At 42.6% G+C, this 25468-nt stretch overlaps 1 protein-coding gene across 1 annotated transcript in view; it reads right to left on the reverse strand.

The window, feature by feature from the left end:
* Positions 1-25468, reverse strand: part of PLEKHG4 (pleckstrin homology and RhoGEF domain containing G4) — a 3374045-nt gene that overhangs the window by 1384840 nt on the left and 1963737 nt on the right. Inside the window, exon 12 of the mRNA XM_044079537.1 lies at positions 4848-4967. Within this exon, the coding sequence (XP_043935472.1) occupies positions 4848-4967 (120 nt within the window). The remainder of the gene's footprint in view (positions 1-4847; positions 4968-25468) is intronic.

Consider the following 25468-nt stretch of genomic DNA (forward strand, 5'->3'; position numbering starts at 1 on the left):
ACACATAGGACCATAAAAGGAACTAACAACCTGCAAGTCAGGGAGACTCCCCACTAAATGGAAAACAAGGAGGCCATTGTGACTATGAACTTTAATTTAGACAGATTAAGAATAAGGTCAGCTCTTCCACTGAAGTGTCAGACATTGGCACGCTACCTCTTGGTCAAAGACATGGATCCTCCAACTAGTCCTGAGACAACATCCTTCCATCCATAACTTGAATTTCAGAAAATTTCAGCATCAAAAATACATTCAAATGTCAAAGAAATAAATAGATAAATAAGGGCATGGGAATGCAGGAAATCTTCACCAGCAGCAGCAAGGGTTGAGATCCAAATCATGCAAATGTCAATAAAGATTGGTGGACACAAATGTTGCTTGCACAGGTTCATACATATGTACTAAGCTAAAGACCATTAGGGCCTTTACAAACCTAGCCACACAACCCAACCTAAGTGCATCTCCTGGTAACATGTGCATCTTAATGGAGGGGTATGTTTTTTAAGAAGGATATGTTAGGAGGTTGCTAAAAAGTTATGTGTGGAAGAGGTATGTTGGTTAGGGAATGTTTACTGTTGGCCTTGGTCTATAAGAGAAATGACGGCCAGCCTGGGGATGAATTTATGATTACCCATCCAATGTTAGTTAGGGAAAGTTTATTGTCAGCTTCTGTGTATGAGAGACATGGTGGCCAGCCCAGAGCTAACTTTTTGATTTCCCATCCAATGGTCAACATTACATTTGAATAGGGTTATGGATGGACACTGCTTTACATGAATAGGGAGCCTATTTCACAGCACGGGGATCCTTTGAGTCAAATATCTGTCTCGCCAGCATGTTCTATTTAGGTCACAAGCAAAGATCAAATCCCTGGATCTAATGCTTCTAGAACTGCTTATTTTGCAAATGTGAAAAATCTCCATCAGGGCTGGATCAAAGGATGCTTTACATGCCAAGCACAGATTGCCTCTCAGCAACCTGTAGGAGACAGAGTACACAGACAGGGCTCTAAGGCGATCTGTGTAGGACAGTGTGTTAATACACTGGATTCTCTTGGTGAGGAATCTTTGTGGACATACCAACTATTGCTTATGCCTAGTCAGCTACATGTCAAAGGGTGGCATTATACTCAATGATGGGTCTGATAAGGGACGAATAGATCGGTACTATAACTTCCTTGGACCTGGATGCCACACCCTTACTTATAATTTGGCCAAAAGCCAGATTACTGTCTGCATATGTTTCCAAATCTGTAAACATCAAGTTAGCTTTTATGGGTGTCTTATAAATGAAGAAATTTTCCTAGGCAGGTGTTTTCTCAAAAGGCACTCTTAGTCAATGCATGGCACAACTTCATGTATATGCATATCCATCTGTCAGCATGGAAAATTCTGGAAATGTGATGCAAAATGCTGACTGATGGAGCAAACAAACCTAACTACATGACCCATCAAGAATGGCCTTTGACTGTTACAGTTACTGTGAACACAGCACATGAGGAGTGCTCTAGCAGCAGCTACCAGTTAATGCTAATGGGAGAGGCATTACAACTTTTCTGGCACAAAAAGATGGTGGTGGAGTAGGGCAAAACACCTTGCTGACGTGCATTTCTCTCATAATTGTTGCTACAGCTATTAACTGTTACTGTGCAGTTTTTTGTTATATACCATTACTTTCCGTTTTCTTTTTTGATATGTATGGCTTACTGTTTCATTTTCTTCTTTTGTGAATTACTTCATCTGGTAATTATCTTTAAATGGTCAGCTGTGATTAATGTACTACCTCGGTAAACAAATGAAAAATAAATAACAAATAAATACATAAAATTAAGTATTACTTTTTGTGTTTTAAAGGTAGAATAGACGAGGCTGTTATATCAAACACGGCCCATATAAGGGCACTTTTTAAAGAATGCTGGAGTAGTTTTGCTTTCAAAACCAACTGAACTTCATTAAGCTTTTTAATGAGGTACTTAGTGTAGCTAACATTAGCATAGCCTGAAAACTACGTGGATAAGTGTTTCGAAACAGTAAATTTTGCCTGACCACTTACAGAGTGCATTTAGACAGGAAAATATTATCTACAAAATACTACATATACTTAGTAAGTGTAATTGCCTATTCAGAGATATAAAAACAATGCAATAGTTTACATGCAGTGGTAAATAACAGCCATCAAATTACAATGACAAAATATCAATATGTCTGTTGGGGGGGATAGGAAGCAGGCAAACAACAAAATGAAAGGGAATGGCATAGTTCTGATCCCTACTACTGCCTTGACGCAACAGACCATGAAGAGGTTAACAAGTCTTTTGTTTTTCTTTAACAATAGTGCTACTTGTACCTGGCATTCAAATATCTTCTGCACCCAAAAGGGTGTGAGATTGTTAAACCTTGGTGTCACGGTTCAAATTGTTCACTTCCATCCCCCACTCACCCATGATTTCAAGCTGTAGTATGCACAAGGACATCAGTGATCGGGGTAACTATTTTGACACAGTGTAGACAGTATCAAAGCAACTATTACTTGCTTTTTCTCCCCTAGTATAATGCAGTAAGTCAGGTGATGGAATTAAGTTTTATAAAATGATGAGTAATGTGATGTCATCAATCTTTCGGTCCTTTTCCCACATTACCCAGTCCGGAATTTGGGGAAATCACAGCCTATATTGCAAGCAACGGGCATAAGGCAAGAAATGCGCCCTAAATGGGACACCAGTCCACCACAGGAAGCACATACACACTCACACCGCAGTTACCTGGGACAGCTCTGAGTCATGTCAACTCACCTAGCTGTCATGTCTTTGGCATGAAGGAAGAAACCAGAGACTTTAGAAAAACAGACAAAAGGAAGGAGTCATAAACACAACACAAAAGGCATCCCAGTCAAGAGCTGAACTGGAGAACTAAATGCCATGAGTCAGCAACCCTAGTTGCTTCAGTACTATACCAGGATGTAATGCCTCAACTCAAATATATATCTCTACACATGACTTGGGAATTTGCATGTGTGAGACTCACTCCTGGCTTTCAACAAATGCTGCTACTACAATGCCACCTAGTCAGGATAGGACTGATACTTCTCACTCTCTTCTTCCTTTCTCTAGCTGGCACCCTGAATGTGTGGGTCATGTCTGATTTTGTTTTTCAGTCTGTTTGCCCTACTCAAAGAATGGAATTTGGGTCCCCATAATATAACAAGGCCTAGACATCAAAATGATTTTTTTCATTCCATTTATTTACAATAATAGTGCTATGAGTCACTGGCTTTTTAGATGGTAAATGAATGCCACGTTAGTACCTCTTTTCAACTTATTTCTGCTTTCTTTAATGTGATAAAATCACTTCTTAGACAATTTACATTTTTTAATACAAATAGTGAAAAACAGGATTCTCAAATATTTAAAAGGTGCAGTCCCTGAAAGGCTCCATGTCCTACACAGTTTCGTTGGCATCAAGAGATAAAACACTGACTAAGACCTAGGTGATCTAACAGAGCTGCTGTGTGCACGATGGGTGTGCCTAAACTGGGAAGGGGGCTGCAGTTTGTTTTAGGACTGGTAGGATTGCTGACTTAGCTTGCATCACTGATGCTTTTGTTTTTTGTGTGGAGCATGGATGGTATAACTTATGTGTCACTCCTGTCAACAAGTAATTGTAGAAGTCACAGACAGTGTTGGGAGTTAGGTTCTGAGGTCATGCAGTCACAGACTGGCCTGCTCTTTAACACCTAACTCTCATCTCTGAGGGGAATAAATGGGCTGATTAGACTCCTGGACCAGTCAAGGAATGAAGGGGACACTACTAAGCACTCACCCTGACCAGGAAAAGAATGGGCCCAGGTCTTGCCCCAGGGGAGAATAAATGGACCAATCGGGTTCAAGTGCAGGAGCCACTCTGGCAGTTAGCACAGAGGATTAAGACTACTGATTAGCTAACTAACGACTTCCTGTGTATGGTACAAGGTTTGATTCCTTCAGCCTTCATTTTCATACTGTGTGACCTAGAGCAAGTCACTTAACCAAACAGTGCTTTGGGGCATTTGGGAATTTGAATCATGTTCATTGATGGTATATGGGATGCATGCCGAGTAACTACCAATGAACCACTGGACAGTCATCTTGGGTGGAGTGGAGACATGTTCCTAATACTCTCTCTCTCTCTCTTAAGTTTATAAGGTCCCAAAGTGGTCACACCTCAGGTCATTCACTAGTGACTGAAATATACCACTTCAAAGAGTAAGTAAAGCAAGTGTCAGCTGCCTATAGTTGTGATATAGTGCTTAATTTTGTAGTTAAAATGGATACAAGTAATGTCTTAATACCCAAAACAATGAGAGTATTTATATTTTTTTAATGCTCTGGTAAAATTCACCCCTGTTCAACATAAAAAGATTCTTCCAACAACTACCTCCTAAAAAAGAGAGTTCCATTTAGCAGTTTATACTTTTTTTTTATTCTCAGTAAAACAAGAGTCTTGGGCTGTAACACTGCACAGTGACCAACAGTTAGTAAGAGAGAATCTCTGCTGTCCAGTCTAGGTCATGCAGCTAGAGACAAACCTTTTTAAAAACAATGTGAGAAATGAGTAGGAACAGAGGTGGTATTTTCATGACCGGTGTCAAGAAATCCAGTGGAAATTAAAGCAATGAGAGATACTGAAGATTTCTGAGCTATAAACAACATCTAGATGATATTATAGGAAAAAAAAAACTTATGGATACGGTTAACTAATATTGGAGGGTGGGATTTTCCTTTAAAGAGTTAAGATTAATTTACAAACAATGACCCAAAGAAAAAAAGAAAACATATTATTAGTACAAATATACAAAAATTCAATACATACGTTAGCAACCATACTAAAATCCATGAAACTCTTGTGTGTGCAAAGTAACTGTTCCAAAGAATCGTCCTGTTCATTTCTTGTAAGATGCTTACTACCCACATCCTCAATCCAACTACTAACCTATTAAAAGAAATCAAAAACAAGGGTTAATTTACACAACGCAAAACCGAAGTATTTTCTTAGAAATAACGATCAAAAGTACAGCTTAATGGTTCTGTTTTGCTTCCCAAAAAATGATAAATATTTATGATCTGTATATGTGTAAGTATACAGCAATAATATAACAATAAACATCAGTTACACACATTTCTGCCAGCAGAGATGTCATTTGCTCTGGAGAACAAGAATAAGAAAAAAATAATATGCCCATGTCTTACTAATTTAATTAAAAATGTACATTAACATGTCTTCCAAGGAAATCTCAATTAGCAGCTCATAGAAACTAAATTAGTTCCAAACTACTACAAAGCAAAAGATGGAGCCTGTACAGGTCATGATGTAAGGAGGTAACTGAAGATTTTTATTAATGCCCTGTTATTCTATCATAACTACCTCATAAATATAATTGATGTGATTGTCAACAAATCAGATGATTTGGAAAGAAGCCCACTGTAGTAGACAACTGTTAGGATTTCCTAATCTAATATCTCAAACGCGGCATGTTTGTAACTTTCCTTTTAATTCCATGGTTACAAGCGCAAGTGATATTTCAGTACACACCGCGATAGCATCACACACCAAATTAGGGGGAGCTCTATCAGCTCCTTCACCACTCAGTCCGAGTACCAATCAGTAAGCAAGTATATCCTGCAAGATAGGATCAATAGACAAAATATAAGAACATAATAAACAGGAAATATGGTTAATATCACACTATGTATAATCCAATTTGGAAAGTATATTTTTAACTGATTTCTGCGAATGCTCAAAAAATATGCAATTTTTGTCACTGAACTATGGGAAATGTGTCAAGCACATCAACTGTGCTATGCTCCAAGGTTACGTGACCTCAAAGTTAGTATATTTCAATATGCAAGACTGTGGGGCAATTCTTTTTTGATGATACTGTTGAAAATGATAACGTGCATAGCCTCATAGGTGAGCAGCAGGCTAGCTGCCTTTGCGGACCATTAGAAGCTTAACCACTTTCTCTTTAGGTGCTTAAATTGGTGTTAGACTGGCCTTACCCATCCCATGGTCAATTATTTATCACCCCTAGTAATAATAACCAGGAATCATACCATACCAAATTTGAGGGGACCCATGTGAGGGATAAAGCATTACCAGTACAGGGCAGATGTGGGGTATACTTTTTATTACTCATCCAGAGTGAGGATGCACTTGAATATGGACAGGGATAAGCTTTGTTATACACAGATGGGGAGCCTGTTCCAGTGTAGTGGTATCCTTCTGTGTGATACACCTGTCACCCCAAACCATTCCTGATGGTGAAGAAGTTTATATCCCTTCACCAAGTGTTCCTGATGTCATTTAACTTGCTGACTTGCAGCAGATCCATCAGTATTAGGTCAGAGAATGTCTTGTATGCCAGACACAGGTCACCTGTTAGCAGACCATAGGATCGCAAGCATAATAACAAAGCTTTGAGGTGGTCCACTTAGAACTTATTGTTTACACCTTGTATCCACATGATAAAGGGGGCACTATACTCAATGAATGGCCTAATGAGGGATGAGTAAAAGGGAACAATGACATCTCTAGATCAAGATGGACCATATAGAAAGACTTAAAACAATGGACACGTTTGAAAGTTAGGTCACTATCATCATACACTTCCAAATCCTAAACAACTGGGTCAACTCTTAGCGATGTGCTGTCAATGTGGTAGTTCCCCAGGGTACGTGACATCTCAAATAAAATGATAAAGCATTTTTGGAATTTAGTTTCAGTTCATGATTCTGGCACCAGTTATTTGTTTTAGACAAACTTTCCTGCAGGATTATAAAATCATTTGGGGATTAAATGACTGCTCCTAGCTAGCAGTCATCTGCAAACTTAGTCAGCCAGAGCCCTTTTCTCTTGGATTTTATTTCAGAGAAGTACATGCCAAACAGTCTCAGCACCAAAACCTGTAGGACTCAGCTGTTATCTGTTCTCTTTGTTGAGGCAGCTTCCAGTGTTTTTATTTCCTGTGTCCTATCTGTGAGCTTGATGGAAACCTAGCAAGTGATTTTGTTGTTTTTCTTTTGGCTTTTCCCAGTTAGGGTTCGCTACAATGGAACTCCGGTCCGCTAATGATTGGCAGTCGATTTTTATGGTGCCGAGGTACCAGCCCGACGCCCAACCTTCAACAAAGGCATGCTCATTCACGCATGTCTTTCGAATACCACTCAACCGCGGGGAGGACATGCAGACTTCACACAGAAGGCGCTCCAGCCAAGAATCCAACGGGAGAACCTCTTGCTGTGAGGCAACAATGCTACCGCTGCACCACTGCGGCTTCGGAAACCCAGCAGATGATACAGGGGTTTATTCCCAGTCTATTTAGTTTTTTTCCACTATACTATGTCAAAAGCATTGACCTGGTCAAGGTATGTGGTATGTACTATTTAACCTTCATCCACTGTTTTGGTGACTTTTTCAAATAAGTCCATTAGGTTGAGTAAGAATGACCTGCCCTTGATGAATCCAAACTGAGACAGGTCCAGTATATTATAAATAGGTACTAAAAGGGTGATACAAAGTGTGCAGGTTTCAAGCCAGTCTATCCAGTGTTTGTAGGTTCCCTATGCTCTCACTGATTAGTTCCATGAAACATCTTTCCCCCCTGCAGGGGAATCTGTCAGCATGGGAGGACATGATTAGCAAATATTCTGAATACTGGCTAAACTTTATGCATTCCCTTAGAACCATTTTAGGCAATGCCAAATTGACAAACTTACCGAAATAGGAAATAAAACCCAAAGAAATGTAAAGGTGTTGCTGCTCAATGACAGGAGCCTAAACAAGAAACTCCATACCCTACAAGCTCTTCTTACTCTGAACAACACAAGCATCTGTGCCATTACTGAAACATGGTTTAAATCTGCAGAAAGAACTCCAGCAGGGCAAGGCTTCAGTGCCTTCCACACATTTAGACCATCAACTGCACAGTCAGGGATGAAAGGTTGAGAAGTCTAGCAACAAGCATTAACTTTATGCTGGTCAAACAGGACGATCTCCTGGAATTTATCCATATGTAAATCACCACAAAGTCGCATACTATATCCTACAAGTGATAGGTCATCCTTTATGTCCTTAGAATCCCAAAGCTTGCACCTAGGCATACTGGAGATACTCATCATTAAACCTAATACCCTATTCTTGGGAGACTTTAACTACCCCACTATAGACTGGGAAACATACACTGCCCCATTCTCGCACGCACAATGATTCCTGGATGTAATGAACACAAATGTCCTTGACCAAATAGTGCACAACCCACCAGAGGTTCAAACATACTGGGCCTGGTACTCACAAATATGGGAGAATGCTGCAGCCCCCCCCCCCCCCCACCACTCACTGGTGAGGCTGGACCACAAAGCTCCACATCATATTAAGTGATAATTTGTCAAAATTCAATGCCCCTCCCAACACAAGAATTCACAGAAGCCTATGTGGAATGTTTCACAGAGACCCTGTACAACCACGCAAATGGCTTTACAGAGACTACTGTACCTACTGGAAGTAAGCCCAAAACAAACTCTAAAAACAAACAACACTAGTGGAATCCTAAACTTAATGGGATATATAACAAAAGGAAAAACGTCATCGCTAAAATCAGGAAGAGCAACTCCCATAATGACAGAAAGCTCACTAATTAAACTAAACAGGAAACTAAGTGGACTAATTAAGTCCAACAAGGCCAATTATGAGGTCAAGATAGCCTCAAAGGCTAAAGATAACCACAAAGCCTTCTACAGCTACATCCGAAACCTCAAAGGCAGCATACACCAGTCTGCCAAACTGGTGGTCAATGCAACCCACTTCACTGAGCACAGCAACATAGCGAAATTTGCTGGCTGACAAATTCAGCTCAAACCTCACCACCTCAACTCCCTCTGCACCTCCTCCCATCAAATACCTTCTAGAATACCCCCCCAAATATTAACAGGGAGCGGTCCTAGCAGCATTCACTAAAGCCAAAAACACAGCCTGACTGGACACAGACAATATCATGGGATGCCTCCTAAATAGCCTGAAACATGACCTATCAGGACCACGAGTCACTATTCAACTCTAGTCTTAAAAAAGGCTTTGTACAACAAGAATAGACTGCAACAGTTATCCCACTTAACAAGGGTGAGCCATCAACCAACCCCAGAAACTGCAGACCTATTAGTCTGATCAGTTTGATATGCAAAGCCATGGAACGAATTATCATGGAAATGATCAGCAAAGACATACGCAACTTTCAGACATTGGACCTAACCCAGTATGGCTTTGCCAAGGGAAGGTCATGCCTACTAAACCTGGTGAACTTCTTTGAGAAGGTCACTAAGGTAAAGGATGAGGGGAAATTGATGCATACTGCCTGGACCTGGATAAGACGTTCGATACAATACTGCACTTGAGTATAGTTGACAAACTCACTGAGCTGGGCATAAACTCCTAAATAACTCAATGGATTGCCAGCTGAGTCACAGAGAGGACCCACAAAGTCAGGACTGGTGATACCACCTCCACTAAGAGACCGGTTACTAGGGGTGGTACCTTAGGGCTCCATGCTGGGAGTGCTCCTATACGGTATCTATTTCTTAGAGGTAAAGCCTAATGTCAAGGGCTTTTGGCTGATAAAGTTTGCAGATGACTGCAAGCTGGGAGCTATCATAGATTCCCCCCATGACACAAACATCTTACAAAAGCGTCTAACACAAGCAAATGAATGATGCCAAAGTCAGAGACAAAAACTCAATGCAAAGAAATGCATTATAGTACCTTTTGGTAAAACTGTCACCCAGGCTAATTACTCCATCAATAAAACACCCCAAAGAATTCACCCTGCAGTCAGTGATCTGGGAACATATGTAGACATTAATCTGGCCTTTGACCAACATGTGGGCAAGGTAGTCAGAAAATCATTCTATGTTGCCCAACTTATAAATAATGGCATGGCATCCAGGTCTAACAAAGTCATACTACCATTTTATTTGGCCCTTATCAGATCATTGAGTATAATGCCCACTTTCGACATGTACCTGACCAGACATATGCAACAGTTGAAATACCCACAGAGTTTCCTTACCAGAAGAATCCAGGGTATAAATACACTGTCCTATATGGATTGCTTTAATGCCCTACCATTACACTCATCTCCTACAAGTTACTGGGAGGCAATCTATGGGTCCAGCTATGACGGACCTTTTTTACATCCACAAAATTAACATAATCAAAACTACTAGATCTAAGTATTTAAATTTTGCTTGTGACATAAATAAGACATGCTGGCAACACAAATATGTGTCTCAGAGTATCCCAATGCTCTGGAACAGGCTTCCCATCCATGTGAAGCAGAGTTCATCCCTAACTCTATTTAAGTGTAACCTTGACCAATAGATGTGAAATTGGAAATTCACTCCAAGTCTGACCCCATGTCTCTGATAGACAGTCAGAAAAAAATTCCAAACTAATATACCCACCCATAATCTCTAAAAACTTCCTAATATAACCCCTCCTAATAAATGCCCATGATACATAGGAACACACTGTTAAGACTGCATGGGGCTAAGCTTATAAAGGCCCTGGTGATCATTAGCCTAGGACATACCAATGAAACCATGAACCCATGGCTTTGCATAAAAGGTTGGTCAGACTTATTGGTCTGCAATTGCCTGGGTCTATGGAAGGTCCTCCTTTACGTGGGGAAATGACTGTAGGTGTTCCCAAATGCTTGGTAGAAAACTTACAAGGTGGCTAAATTATGCTTCATGCTATTTAAGATGCCTCCAAGGGATATTGTGAGGACCCATCAATGCAGTATTTCTAGCTTTTAATAGAATTTTTAGGACTGGGTCTTGTGTGACAACTGGAGGCGAGTCAATTTCAGATACATCATCTGGGACTGGTATATATATAAAAAAAAACAAACAAATGGAATGAAGGGAGGGAGTGACTACTGCAGCCGTTATCATTCAAACATCTACTGTTTATGGTAAGTTTAACTTGTACATCTGTACTATGTTCTTCATATTGATCACTCCTGCTGTACGGCCTACACACACACACACGCACGCACGCACACAGTTATATGGCCTATGTTATATGCCTTAGCTATATGAGTAGCTTACCTTAGCTAACTACATAACAGAGATGTAAAGAGGAGGTGGCTCTGGTGAATGGTACAAGCAAAGCTTGATCTGAACCTAGACAATCAATCAAGCTTATGGTGTTCTGTAAAAGTATATACAGAGGACCAAGTAGCAGCTTCTAGAATACTTCTGAATCCAAACCTTTCCAAAAAGTCATAGATGAAGCCGGCCCTGGTGGACTGGGCTTTGACCCTGCTGAGAATACTTTTGCTAAGGTGAGTGTAACAGCCTTAGACAACCAAAAATAGTCTATTTGACACAGGTTGTCCCTTCTGCTCACCTTCAAAAGAAATGAAAAAATGATACGAAGATCTGAAAGATTTAGTTCTGTATAGAAAGTACCCGAGTTGTCTGCAGATAACCAAGGTATGGAGTATCCTTTCTCCCTCATTGTCAGGCTCAGGAAGGAAAATGAGGAGATGAATAGTTTGCTTTAAGGAAAACCTGGATACTACTTTAGGCATAAAAGAAGGATTAGTTCTCAAAGATACCCTGTTCCTAAGGAAAATGAGATTGGGATGACTCACCATAAGAGCTTGCAACTCAGACACCCTTCTGGCAGAGTTCAGAGCAATCAATAAAACCGTTCTGTGTTAATAACCTCAAGTCAGCCAGCTTAGCTGGCTCAAATGGAGCAAGTACAAATTTGTTTAACACAAAACTAAAATCTCAAGGAAAGGCTATTGGTTTTCATGGAAGTCTCTTATGCAAAACCATTTTCAAGAACATTTTGACGTGAGACTTTATTGAAATAGGAGTATCCACTGGCAGACAGACTGAAACGGCCGATAAATTATACTTGATAGGGAAATAACAAAGGCCACAGGATAAGTAACTCACATAAATAATGTAAACCCAGAGAACAACTAGCTTTGAATGGATGCTAGTTATGTTGCTGGCACCAACTAGTAAACCTTTTCCACGTGAAAATATATGATTTTCTAACAGCAGGCTTTGTTGCCTCTATTAGTACCTGCTGCATATCCTCAGTTAACAAACACATAAAAAGAATTAAGACCCTGTCATCCAGGGAGTCAACTGAGGTTGACTGATATTAGATTGTATCAAACACCCCTGTTCTTGTGTGAGCAAATCCAGTCTGTGAGGAAGCTTGTAATAACTGCCCCTGGCCATTTCCAAAATAAGGGAGAACCACTGTTGTCTAGGCCAGAAGGGAGTCCCCACAATGATCTTGGGGAATTCTTTCTGAATCTTCAGAAGTACCCTGGATATTAGTGGAAAGGATGGAAAAGCATACAGGAACATTCCCGTTCAAGGAAAAGAAAAGACACCTGTCTTCCAGCTCTTCCTGCATGGAGTCTTGGAATAGAATCTTACCAGGTGATTGTTCAGACAGGAGGCAAAGTGCCCTACTTGATAAACTCCCCACAGATGGATCAAGTCTTGGAAGACCCCCAATGTTGTTTCTATTCGAGAGGGTCTGCCCTGGTCCTGCTCAGTTTATCTGCCACACAATTTTGCTCTGACGGAATACAGGATGCCTGTAGAGTGAGACTGTACCGTGAAGCTATATCCCAAGTTAACATGGCTTGTCTGCAAAGGGGGTAAGACCTGGTGGTGGTGTCAGTAACCACTTGAAGAGGTCCCAGGATCAAAGATGGTTTAGAAAGTTAAGTGCCTTGATCAGGGCAAGCAACTCCTTGATATTTATGTGCTTGCACCTGTAATTGGTGGTCTACACCCCCTGCAATTTTATCCCTCCTGAGTTTGCTCCCCAAGCAGAGTCTGAAGTGTCTGTGGTGACTGTGTTGAAGCAAGGAGGGAGAAGGATAGAACTGGATTTAAGGATATCTCTTGTCTCCAACAACAGAATTCTCTTTTGACAAACTCCAGCACTGGGATTTGAAAAGATAAAAGGTGCTGTTGCTGGGAACCATACATATTTCAGATTACACTGCATCCTTCTCATTTAGAGACTTGCCAGAGGTATCATGAGAATCACAGATGACAGATGCCATGAGAAACAAAATCTGAGATATTCCCTCGCAATGACCAAAGTCTGAGAGGAAAACCTCAGAAACAGATCTAGATAAATATCTATTTTTTTCCAGTGGAAGAAAAGTTCTTTGAAAAGAGCTGTCTAGTTGACATCCCAGAAACACAATACTTTTGAATGTTCTCTTGGAATCCCAACTTGTGTAAGAGATCTCTCACCCAAAAGTCAGATTCCTGAACCTTGAAAAAGACTCTGCAAAGATAATCAAGTTGTCCAAAATATGGAAAAAATGGATAACCGGTAGCCTACAATGAGCTAAAACTGGAGCTAGACACTTTGTGAACACTCTTGGAGGAGTGGATAGTCCAAAGTGTAAGGGAAAGAACTGGTAATGTGATCCAGACAAACAAAACCTTAAAAAACGTTTGAAGTCCAGATGAATAGGGATGTGATGATAAGCATCTTTTAAGTCTACTACTACCAGGAAACAAAAGAGGAAGAAAATGTAACAGGTTTTGAAGTGACATCATTTTGAATTTGGGCACTTTCACAAATGAGTTTAGGAAAGAAAGATCCAGAACTGGTCTCCAAGCATTTTCATTGTTTGACACTATGGGGGTAGCAAGTGATGAAGAACTGGTGAAAACAAGAGTCTGACTGGGAGGATGAAGAATGACCCTCTGGAAAGAAGAAGGAATTTCTTCTCACTGCCATCTGTAACCTGGATGAATGATTTTCAGAACCCATTTGCCTAAAACAATCTGTTTACAAAGAGAAAAACTGAGATTCTGACTTTCCATAAGAAAAAAGGGACCAGGGTGAGATGGGATCACAAGGTCTCTCAAACAGCCATTCAGACTTGTCAGACTGCCCTTGGTTTTGGGAGGTTTGAGATGTCTTTTTCTTAAATGTGTGCTTATATTTTGTTGAGCATGTTTATTCCAGTTTTCTTTTCTTTTTTCTTTTTGCCAAAATTGGATGAGGAGAAAAAAAAATCCCTTGAAAATTTTGGAAAAGGAGGGCTGAAATATCTTAGAGATCCCCTGGATCAGCTTGAACCCTTTCACCACAGTTTTTGATCACCTCTGCACCAGAGGGGCCAAACACAAAATCCTTACCCAAGGGAGAATTTAAAATCTCATTTTTCACATCATCTGGGAGGTTCTGAGAATGCACCCATGTAACCCTCCTCAAGAAATTGGCCATAGCCCTGGAAGAAGTATCAACAGTGTCATACACATACGATGAGTACTGAATAGAAGAAACTAGTTATTTACAGAAGATTTTTTCTCATAAGAATAAACTGCGGTACTTATATATTATTGCAACCAGATTCTAAACCACTGTGTGACTTGACATTAGGATGGTAAAGACTGACATCAGGTACTCACAATCCTTGACTGGTGTGTAGCAGCCCTCTAAGATCCGGTCAAAGATTCCCTTTTTTTTAACCGTCAGACTTTTAGTGTTATCCAATGAAGTTTCACTTCATGCCTGGCTGTAGTTGTTCACAGAAGTGGGATTGCTTTTCTGTTTACAGAAACAGCCAACTGGGTTCCAGAGTCATATGACTTCCCTAGTGTTGTCATATTTTTACTGTTTATCAGGAAGGCGAAAGTGGCATTTGCAGCTGTAGTTAATTGGGATAAGGTGAAATACACATTTTGCTTGTTTTATCCAACAAGTTACAGTTATTCCCCCCCAAACCAAACATGTTTTTATCACTCCCTTTTGTCCGAGGCAGCTACCTTGACTCTCATCTTAAGAGGTACAGAACCATACTGTACCACAAATATGCTGTCATCTTTCTCATTAGCAGAACAGCAGCATTACAGTGAACAAGGAAAAAAAAAGAAAACTTCATTTATTTATTTTGTTACTTATTTATTTGACATTTCTTTACCATGAATGTCCAATTAGGCAATGACCCTTTGTCAGCAAACAGCCATGGAGAAAAGTGAGACAATGAGATAAATTTTAGAGATTCTTTTTTTTTTTTTCTGTGAAAGTGTCACTGTTATCCAAGGAAGTTTTATTTTATGGCTTCCTCGACTTGTTTACAGATGCGGGCTTTCTTTTCTGTTTAGAAAATGAGCCAAACGTGAAGTCACAGAGTTGTTTAGAATCTGTTTGCGCTAATACGTAAGTACCAAAACTGCTTAAAAAACATTTCTCATACTTTCACAATTTATCAGAATAAACTTTAACATATGAGCCTTATCATTGAAAATTCTGAAAAAAGATGCACAAGTATACACTTTCTTCCCATACCAATCAATAATTTTCCCATCCTTACCAGAAAGCGTAGGCTTGGAATTAACTAACTGCTCAACAGCAGTGGGATCAAACAAAGTTATAGCTGCTGGGTCGGCTTTGGGAGTAGTGTATAAAATATCAACAGACTGACAAACCTTATATATCCTATTCGTCTTTTTGGGGACAGCTGGCTGACTATCAGGAAAATTGCAGGCAGTAACACACACACATCATCTAAAGCAGATAGATCAAAAACATGTCCTGGAAAATCCTTATTTTGTGAGGGACTGAAAACCTCAGTGTTCAACTACTGTAAACACTGGTAAATTTTAGCAACAGTCTCAGAGAAAGAGAACCCCCCCCTATGGGAGAATCAGAAACTGCTCCTCTGAGTCTAAATCTGAAATCTAAAGAAAAAAAAACAGTATCAGTCCCTGCACCTTCCTATTCAGATTCAGAATCCTGAATTTCTTCAGAAAAAGAGGAATCTCTCTTTATTTTATCAGAAACTACTTTAGAAGAAGGATCAATAGCCTGAATTAAACCCTGAACCAAACCCATTAAACTACTCCTATCCAAATAAACTGAGGAGGAGTACATACATGCTCGTTTGTCTGCTTCCTTTTGACAGGAAAAATGGGGCCAACTGTATTAATAAAGGCAGCAGCATCTTCCCAAGGATGGGCACAGCATTCTGACACAATAGGGAAACCTTCCCTGTTCCCTCTCCCAGGACTGACAAGTAGTTTTCCCTTGCCCATTGAGGTGACCTCAACAGGTGCAGAGGACATGGCTTACCCCCAGTCCATACTGGCTCTAGATGCTACACCAGAGGGATTTGAGGTTATAGATGAGTGGTTTGAAGTACAACAAATGGTCACAGCAGAGTCACCTACCTGCAGCTGAGGCAAACTGCTAGCCTGCTGTAGGGGCAATGGCTGGTATTTATTTTCTTTTTCTGGCTGGCAGTAGGACCAACAGTAAGACCAGTAGTCTATTTCATGTTCAAGCCGAAAACCATCCCATTGTTCCAGGGAAGACATGCAATTGCCGGTAAACATTACCAGTCCACAAATGTTACTTATTTGACAGAAAAACACAGTAAAATGCACTCTGAAACATCATGCCAGTCCCACAAATCTAAAATAACTCATTGCAGCCAAGTGACGCCTTCAGGTGATTCTGAAATTGCATCCTACTGGCTCATCTAGGCATCAAATATTGATTTTTCATATTTGTTTTAAGAATTCCAAAACCATACTACATACAATATATTAAAATGTTTAATCTTTAAAGCTTATACAATGGCAAATGTCTGATTTTAACTGTTGTTCATATAATATTTATTTGAATCATCATAAACTTTTTCTAAATATCGTGACAACCAAGTACAGAACTGCTTAGCCATATATGAAAGAGCTCCACTAATGAACAAAATGCTGCTGACAGTATTTGTGTAACTTGAATCGTTGCTGAGCTATTAAGTTTACAAAATATGTAAAATAGTTACTGTGTTTACTGTGATCTATAAAATCCAGTTTAAAGACTTATTTAAAGAATACCACCACTATACAATTAGTTTGTGCTGAAGAGTTTGACAATTACACTTTTGTAGTAAATCCTAAGGTTCCAGAGGTAACATTTGTTTGAAATGTGATGCCATAATTTTATTCTACTGTAAGAATTGATGAGTCTGTACTATACTGGAATTAACTGGAAACAACTGAAATGAGACTGGAATAAAAGTCTTTATCTGTTAATTACTCATACTCATGTTGAACAGGTGCCAGTCTCTCCTTTATGGACCAAGTCTTGTGTACTTTCAGAATGAATTCTCCAAACACTGTAGTTCATTTAATAAAGCTTTATTGGATGTTCACAGTATCTGAATACTGTCTTCATTAACAGTGCTGATAAACAATAACAGTCTGTAGAAATGCTGGGCTGCTGGTTAACAGTGCTGCTAAATATATCCTAAGTTTCTGCATGTATATTATAATTGTCCTGAAAAATGTAAACTGAAATAGTCTTTATTTGACCTGTCTTCTATACTCAGGCTCAAGTGTCTTTATTTTAGCTTCCATTCTAAAATGTCAGATATTTACTCTTTTCTGTATGTCAGGATGAACTAACTGACTTCCCTAACTGTATCTGAAATAGAAGTTATGTACTTACCATAACGTTCCATCTGAGTAGTTAGACTTCATTCTTCTGCACATATGGGTATACAGATCCCATTCGGATCCGAGCCAGCAAACTTTTCAAGCATCAGCTCCAAGCTCCTCCCTTACCTATATTACATCACTTCCTCCTATCTAGTCCCAGATCGAGTTTGCTGTCACTAAATGGCAACATAACCACAATCCTAAACAGGACAAACCTGAAGAGTGAGGGGGATCGAGGGAGGGAAGGTGCAGAAGAATGAAGTCTAACTACTCAGCTGGAACGTTATGGTAAGTACATAACTTCTATATCTGAAGTAGTTAACTTCATTCTTTCTGCACATATGGGACAGAGTCCCCAGCTACTAGTATTCCTGGGAGGACCTCATGGAAGGATATTTCTGAGCACCGCAGAGCCAAAGGATGCTCTCCCTCTAGAAATAAGATCCAATTTATAATGAGAGATGAATGTGTGCGAATTGGCCCAAGTCAGCACCGCACAGATATCGTCTAATGGAACTCTTGACCAGAAAGCTGCAGAAGTGGCCATTGCCCTAGTGGAATGAGCCTTCAATACACCAGGAGGAGATAAACCTTTGTCCTTATAAACTTGTGCAATACAAAGAGTGATCCACCTTGCTAAGGACACTTTCGAAACTGCTTTGCCCAAAAATGGTTTAGAAAAAGAGACTCTATGGCCATCCAATAAATGAAGCTTATGTTCACCTCTATTTTGGAAATTAGGGAAGAAGACTGGCAAATTTATAGATTGATTGATATTGGCTGCTGAGGACACCTTGGGAAGAAAAGAAGGGTTCGTATGCAGCGAAACCCTAGCCTCGTGGAAAACCAAATAGGGGGGCAAGGAGGATAAGGCCTGCAACTCTGAAACTCTTTTAGCTGAAGTGATGGCAACCAAGAATGCTGTCTTCCACGACAAAAACTTCATTGGAACTGAACCGGCTGGCTCGAAAAGGGGAGAAGTCAAAGCTTGAAGGACTAAAGTCAGATCCCAGGGGGGCACTGTTTCTTTAACTGGTGATCGCAATAAAAAAGTGCCCTTCAGGAAAGCTTTACACAGTTTGGCAGAAGCCAGAGCAACCTTATTTTCACCTACATGAAAATTAGAAATAGCAGCCAGTTGAACCTTGATGGTGGAAGCACTTGCGCCCGATAGAAAAAGATCGCCCAAAAAATCCAGTATGACTGGAACGGGGGCTGTAAACAGGTTCTGATTGCGTTGAGAGGCCCAAATGCAAAAACGTCTCCACTTGCTATTGTAAAGTTTCCTAGTGGATGCTTTAAGAGAAGCTACCAGAATATTCTTAACAGGGGACGAAAGTCCGGGAGTCCTGATGATCGTGGGAACTGGAGCAGCCACGCCGTCAGCTTGAGACTGTCCAAGTTGGGCAGGGGCATGCCCGACGGGTGAGAAATTAGATCCGGACATGGATCTAGAGTCCATGGAGGAGCCAACAGGTGAGACCATAGGAAGGGAAACCACACTTGGTGAGGCCAGAAGGGAGCTATGAGAATGACTTTGCACTGCAGCCAGCAAGCTCTCTGAAGGAACTTCAGAATAAGAGGTAACGGGGGATAAGCATACAGTAGCCCGGGAGGCCAAGCATGGACTAGAGCATACCTGGGGACATCCCCTGGAGGGGGGATCAGAGCGAAGAGTTGCTGCACTTCATGTTGGAAGGAGATGCGAAGAGATCGCAGCAAGGTTGACCCCAAACAAGGAAGATCTTCGCCGACACTGACTGTTTCAGAGACCACTCGTAAGGCAGAAGGATTGCTCTGCTGAGACTGTCCGCTAGAATGTTGGAGAGTCCCGGGATATGCGTTGCTATGAGAAACCGGCTGGTGGATATGGCCCACTCCCAAACCCTCGTGGCCTCGTGACAAAGGGGGTAGGATCGGGTCCCTCCCTGTTTGTTTATATACCAGACTACAGACATGTTGTCTGATTGAATGGCTACCGTCCCCGGAGGTAGGACAGGACGGAAGGCTCTCAACACTAAAAGCACTTCCCTCATCTCCAGGACACTGATGTGTAGCTTGGTCTCTGGAAGGGACCATGTGCCTTGGACCGTTCTTCCCAGGAAGTGCCCCCCCCCACCCAAGCTGGGAGGTGTCCGTGGCCACAGTAGCTTGAGCCAGAGGGGCTAGAAAGCTGCACCCCACAAAAATGTCCACTGACTGAAGCCACCACTGGAGTGATCTTCTGCATGTCCGGTTGATTCGGATGTGGAAACTCATCGGGAGGTCTAGCCAGGGCCATTGAACTGCTAGATTCCACTGAAGGACTCTCATGTGAAGACTGGCAAGAGGGAGGATAGAGATTGAGGCTGCCATCGAACCCAGGGCCCTGAGAACATCGGCTGCTGTGACTACAGAGTGATCCAAGATCGCTGATACATGGAGTCTGAGATTTTCTATCCTTTCCAAGGTGAGAAAAATCTTTGACTGAATCGAATCCAACCGTGCCCCGATGAAGTCTATGATCTGAACCGGAGTCAGGTGGGACCTTTTGAGGTTGATCGTGATGCCTAACTTGTGAGTCAGACTGAGGAAGTAGTGTAGGGCCTGACACAAGAGACGTTTGATGGATGCAGCGAAGAGCCAGTCGTCCAGGTAGGGGAAAACCTGAATGCCCTGAAGTCTTAGGTGAGCTGCTACGACAGCCATAACCTTGGTGAACACACTGGGGGCTGTGGTGAGACCGAAGGGTAGGGCTCTGAACTGAAAGTGACTGGCCCCTAGCTGGAAGCGCAGAAACCTCCTGGAGCTCCTGTGGACCTTGATGTGACAGTAAGTTGGAGGTCTAACGAGCACATCCAGTCGCATTCTCTCAGAAATGGTAGAATGGACTGTAGAGTGACCATCTGGAATTTTTGTTTCTCTACTGACAGGTTGAGGATAGACAGGTCCAGAATGGGCCTGAGGTCCCCGTCTTCTTTGGCACTAAAAAGAATCTGGAGTAGATGCCTGATCCGGATTGATCTGAGGGGACCGGCTCGATGGCTCGTTTTTGTAGCAGCTTCAAAACCTCTAATGCTGCAGCCTCCCTGAGAGCGGGTGGAACATCTGGAAGGCGTGTTGGAGTTATGGGACATGAAATGAAAGGGATAGAATATCCTCTGGATATGATGTTTAACTCCCAATGGTCTGCAGTAATGGACTCCCATGCCGCTGGATGTAAGGAAAATCTTCCCCCGACTGCCTCAAGAGTACAGCAGCCGGGCAACCTCTCAGGGTTGCTGTGCGGGTCTGTCAGAAAAAGGTTTCCTAGACACGAAGTTTCTGGGACCTCCTCTGCCTCTGGGATGGTATCAGTCTTGTCTCCCTCTGCCTCTGGGAGACGAATATTCCTGAGTGTCACGAAAAAACTGTGATTTCCGGAACCACATCTTCTTTTGCCTCTTTTGGTTCCTGGAATAGGACCTCTGGGGGTTAGAAAAGTGGATTCCGACGGCTGACAAAGTCTTTCCATCCTTCTCACTCTGGATTAGTGTGTCACGTACAGTCTTCCCAAAGAGGGATGATCGATCGAAAGGGGTGTTGATGAAAGATGCCTTAAAGGGGTCCGCAAACTGACACAGCCTGATCCAGGCATGTCGCCTCAAGGCAACGCCTGTACCAGCAGCTCTAGCGGCTTCCTCCGTAGCATGAGAGAGGAGACGCATAGAGGTATTTGTCACTGATTTCAGTGTAGTCATCTTCGCAGTAAAGGACTGCTTGTCCTGCTGCGAAAGAGACTCCGGGGGCGACTCAGTTAGCTCTGATATAAGGTCTCGCCTGCAGTCGGATGACATATGCCAAGTAATTCAGCACATGGATAGAAAATGTCGCTGATGAATACATGCGCTTCCCAAAATGATCCATTAACCTGGACTCCTTGTCTGGTGGATGAACCGAGGAAGTCTCCTGTGCCAGTTCCCTCTTTTTGGCTGCTGAAACCACCAAAGGATCTACCAGGGCTCCCTTGGACCATGCCTGCCTGTCTGACAGTGGGGAAAGAATTCTGTCTGGCCTTTTGGGTATAGGCTCTACGGTGTCAGGATCCTTCCATGCCCTAGTGGTGATAAGGTCCACCAAAGGGTCAGCTGGAGGGGAGACCCAGGAAGTAGATGGGCCCGTGCAAAAGGCCTCCAGGAATACGGACTCATCCGCAGAGGGTTTGGGGGCTGACCAACCTCCTCTTTGGTGTAAGAGCTCCATAATGTCTCCGAACGAGACGTCCTCGATAGGTGATCTGGGGGACCCACTCCTTCATCCAAGTCCGTACTGGTAGTAATGGACTCAGGGGAGCCCAAGTGCCTCCTCTTACACTTGCGCTTACGAGTTTCCTCTCCAGTGGGACTCTCTGAAGATTATTCGTAAGCCTTCGGGGGTTCCCTGAGGGGAACATCCTGGGGTTGCTTTAGCACGGGCTGTCCCTGAGACATGGTAATGGGAGCAGAATCCACAATCAGAGGGGTCTGTGTAGGATCCGAGTAGGTGAGATGTGGCCTCAACCCCTGGGAGAAAACCCTTTCCATTGCCCCGAATGCCGATGGAGAGCACGCCTCCATAGCTTGTAAGGATGAGGTTCTTCCCGGATCCAAAGCAGGGATCGGAGCCGACGGCAGGGTAGTCTGGGCACCGAGGATGGGATCCGAAAGAGCAAGATCTTGACCCTCGGGCGACTCAGTTAGCTCTGATATAAGGTCTCGCCTGCAGTCGGATGACATATGCCAAGTAATTCAGCGCATGGATAGAAAATGTCGCTGATGAATACATGCGCTTCCCAAAATGATCCATTAACCTGGACTCCTTGTCTGGTGGATGAACCGAGGAAGTCTCCTGTGCCAGTTCCCTCTTTTTGGCTGCTGAAACCACCAAAGGATCTACCAGGGCTCCCTTGGACCATGCCTGCCTGTCTGACAGTGGGGAAAGAATTCTGTCTGGCCTTTTGGGTATAGGCTCTACGGTGTCAGGATCCTTCCATGCCCTAGTGGTGATAAGGTCCACCAAAGGGTCAGCTGGAGGAGACCCAGGAAGTAGATGGGCCCGTGCAAAGGCCTCCAGGAATACGGACTCATCCGCAGAGGGTTTGGGGGCTGACCAACCTCCTCTTTGGTGTAAGAGCTCCATAATGTCTCCGAACGAGACGTCCTCGATAGGTGATCTGGGGGACCCACTCCTTCATCCAAGTCCGTACTGGTAGTAATGGACTCAGGGGAGCCCAAGTGCCTCCTCTTACACTTGCGCTACGAGTTTCCTCTCCAGTGGGACTCTCTGAAGATTATTCGTAAGCCTTCGGGGGTTCCCTGAGGGGAACATCCTGGGGTTGCTTTAGCACGGGCTGTCCCTGAGACATGGTAATGGGAGCAGAATCCACAATCAGAGGGGTCTGTGTAGGATCCGAGTAGGTGAGATGTGGCCTCAACCCCTGGGAGAAAACCCTTTCCATTGCCCCGAATGCCGATGGAGAGCACGCCTCCATAGCTTGTAAGGATGAGGTTCTTCCCGGATCCAAAGCAGGGATCGGAGCCGACGGCAGGGTAGTCTGGGCACCGAGGATGGGATCCGAAAGAGCAAGATCTTGACCCTCGGGTCCGACTCCCTGACCATGGCTCCGAGACTCTCCTGAATCCGAGACCAGATCAGAGGAACTCAAGGTGACGGCCAGCGTCGAGGAAACTAGAACCATCGGCGCCAACCCAACAGCTCAGAAAGGTCTTGGACCCGACAACCCCGAAGTGTCATGTCGGATTGGGGAAGGAGAAATAGGGTGGAACATAGTTGTAGAGGGACCCTCTCCAATGGGAAAGGGCCCTGGTAAGATCCCCATCTGAATCTGGTTCTGGATGAACCTCCTCATCAGCCTGTCCATATCTAGGTCGGAGATACTCCGAGTCGACCTGGAGGAAGCGACCGACTCGGGTCTGGGCCGGATCTGAGGGGAGTGCCTTGGCTCGCTCCATCGGCTCTGGTGAAAAATGGGGAGAGCCAAGCCGAGGAGAACAAGACCTAGGTGCCTTAGAAGAGGGGCCGGAAAAGGACTCCTTGTCCGGTGATCTTTTTCTGTCCTGTCTCTCTCTTTGTGGTGCTTCTCCTTTTCTCTTCTGTCCCTACCTCTCTGGGACAAATCCGATGTAGCAGGCCTGGCGGGAGGTTGAGTCCCTGCCTGCACAGTGTCACTGGCTGGGGACAAAACCGAAGCAGGCTCCAGGGCAGAAGCTGGTAGCAGACCTTTAGCCACAAGCTTAGCCCGATGATCCTTAAGTGTCCTAGAGTTAAAGCCTGAACAAATGTCGCAGGATGCAGACAGATGGGTGACCCCTAAACATAGAACACACAGAGTGTGGCCATCGGCTGGTGAGAGCTTATGACCACACTCTGTGCATTTCTTAAAAAGAACCTTAGGCTGTTCAGCCATAGTGGATAACAGTAAAAGCCCCAACGCCCCCACACACACACACACACACTCACACTTAACAAGGGATTGGGCCTAGGTGGGAAACCAGACTACAAAACAGTACTACACAAACACTATAATTATAAAATTTTTTTTTTTTTTACAACTAACACAATGACCAAACGAGAAGAAGGGAGGAAAAAGGGGAAAGGTATTCACACCCAACTACACTAATAAGACCAAAAAAAACCTTACCACCTTCCTTAGAGCTCAGAGACCACGATGCTGACTCAGAGCGGCAAACGAGATCTGGGGCTAGATAGGAGGAACTGATGTAATATAGGTATGGGAGGAGCTTGGAGCTGATGCTTGAAAAGTTTGCTGGCTCAGATCCGAATCGTATCTGTATACCCATATGTGCAGAAAGAATGAAGTTAATTACTTCAGATGTATATTTTAATAATACCAAAACCCTGTAATGCTTTATACACTTCCTTAGCCTTGGTTACCTTGGTGTCCAAGCCTGGCCTTACATGTGCGTCTTTATCTAGCATTACATTGCTATGTACATCTTTCCCTTGAGAAAGCAACATTCTGTATTTCTGTATTTTCTGCACATTTCATGCTTAGCTTTCCTTTCTAATAAACCGTCTTTCTTTGAAACTTGAATGCATACATGTCTGCCTCTATATTTTCAGGCCTTATTCTACCTAAATGTACTATAGTGAATTTACTGAGAATACCCTAACTTAACTTTAACACTACCAAAAAGCTTAGGCTCCGTTTATTAAAAGCTACATTTCAGACTTCCACAGCTCCTTTGTAGGAAATAAGATAAATACAATTTCTACACATAAAAAGCGTTTTCAGTTACTTTACACCACTCTGACATAAACAAATGAGCACTCTTTAAAAAAATGTTACAGTTTAAAGACACAACACTCCTAGCTTTCAATCCTTGAAAGCCTCAGAGGAGTGTACTCTTAGGCGGCAGTAAAGCTCTGAAGAGCTTCGCTCTCAAAGTAGCCTTTTAATCAGCTTAGCTCGAGCTACCTGACAGTTTGGACATGTGGAAGGTGCCCTGAAGCTTTGGAAGCTGGCAGGCTGTTATATCCTAAGTTAGCTATAAACCATATAGCTAAGGCTACTGCAGAACTCAATCAATATGATGTACCTTAACCAACTGCAGGCTCAGCCTTAGCATGAAGGTGCAGGAAATATACAAATAATGACCAATGCACAAACACATAATCAAATGAGAATACACAGAAATTATACTTTTGTGAGTAGCTGACATTAATACAGACAACTACAACAATGGAAAAAGTTCTGTTCTAACAAAGACAGAAGGCGTGCATAGTCAATCAACAGAAAACTTAAAACAACAAGCTATGAATATATTTATGTGAGTGGTTAGTCATTCTGGAAACTGAAGTTAGAGAAATGAGGTACATTACAGGGAGTTCTAGCAGGTGGAAGCTTGGGTTAGGTGATGTGCCCTGCCATGTGACACCTACAAGTGTTTTGTACAA

This window comes from Protopterus annectens, chromosome 8.part0 (assembly GCF_019279795.1).
Source record: "Protopterus annectens isolate FY-2018-M chromosome 8.part0, PAN1.0, whole genome shotgun sequence".
Taxonomy (NCBI): Eukaryota; Metazoa; Chordata; order Ceratodontiformes; family Protopteridae; genus Protopterus; species Protopterus annectens.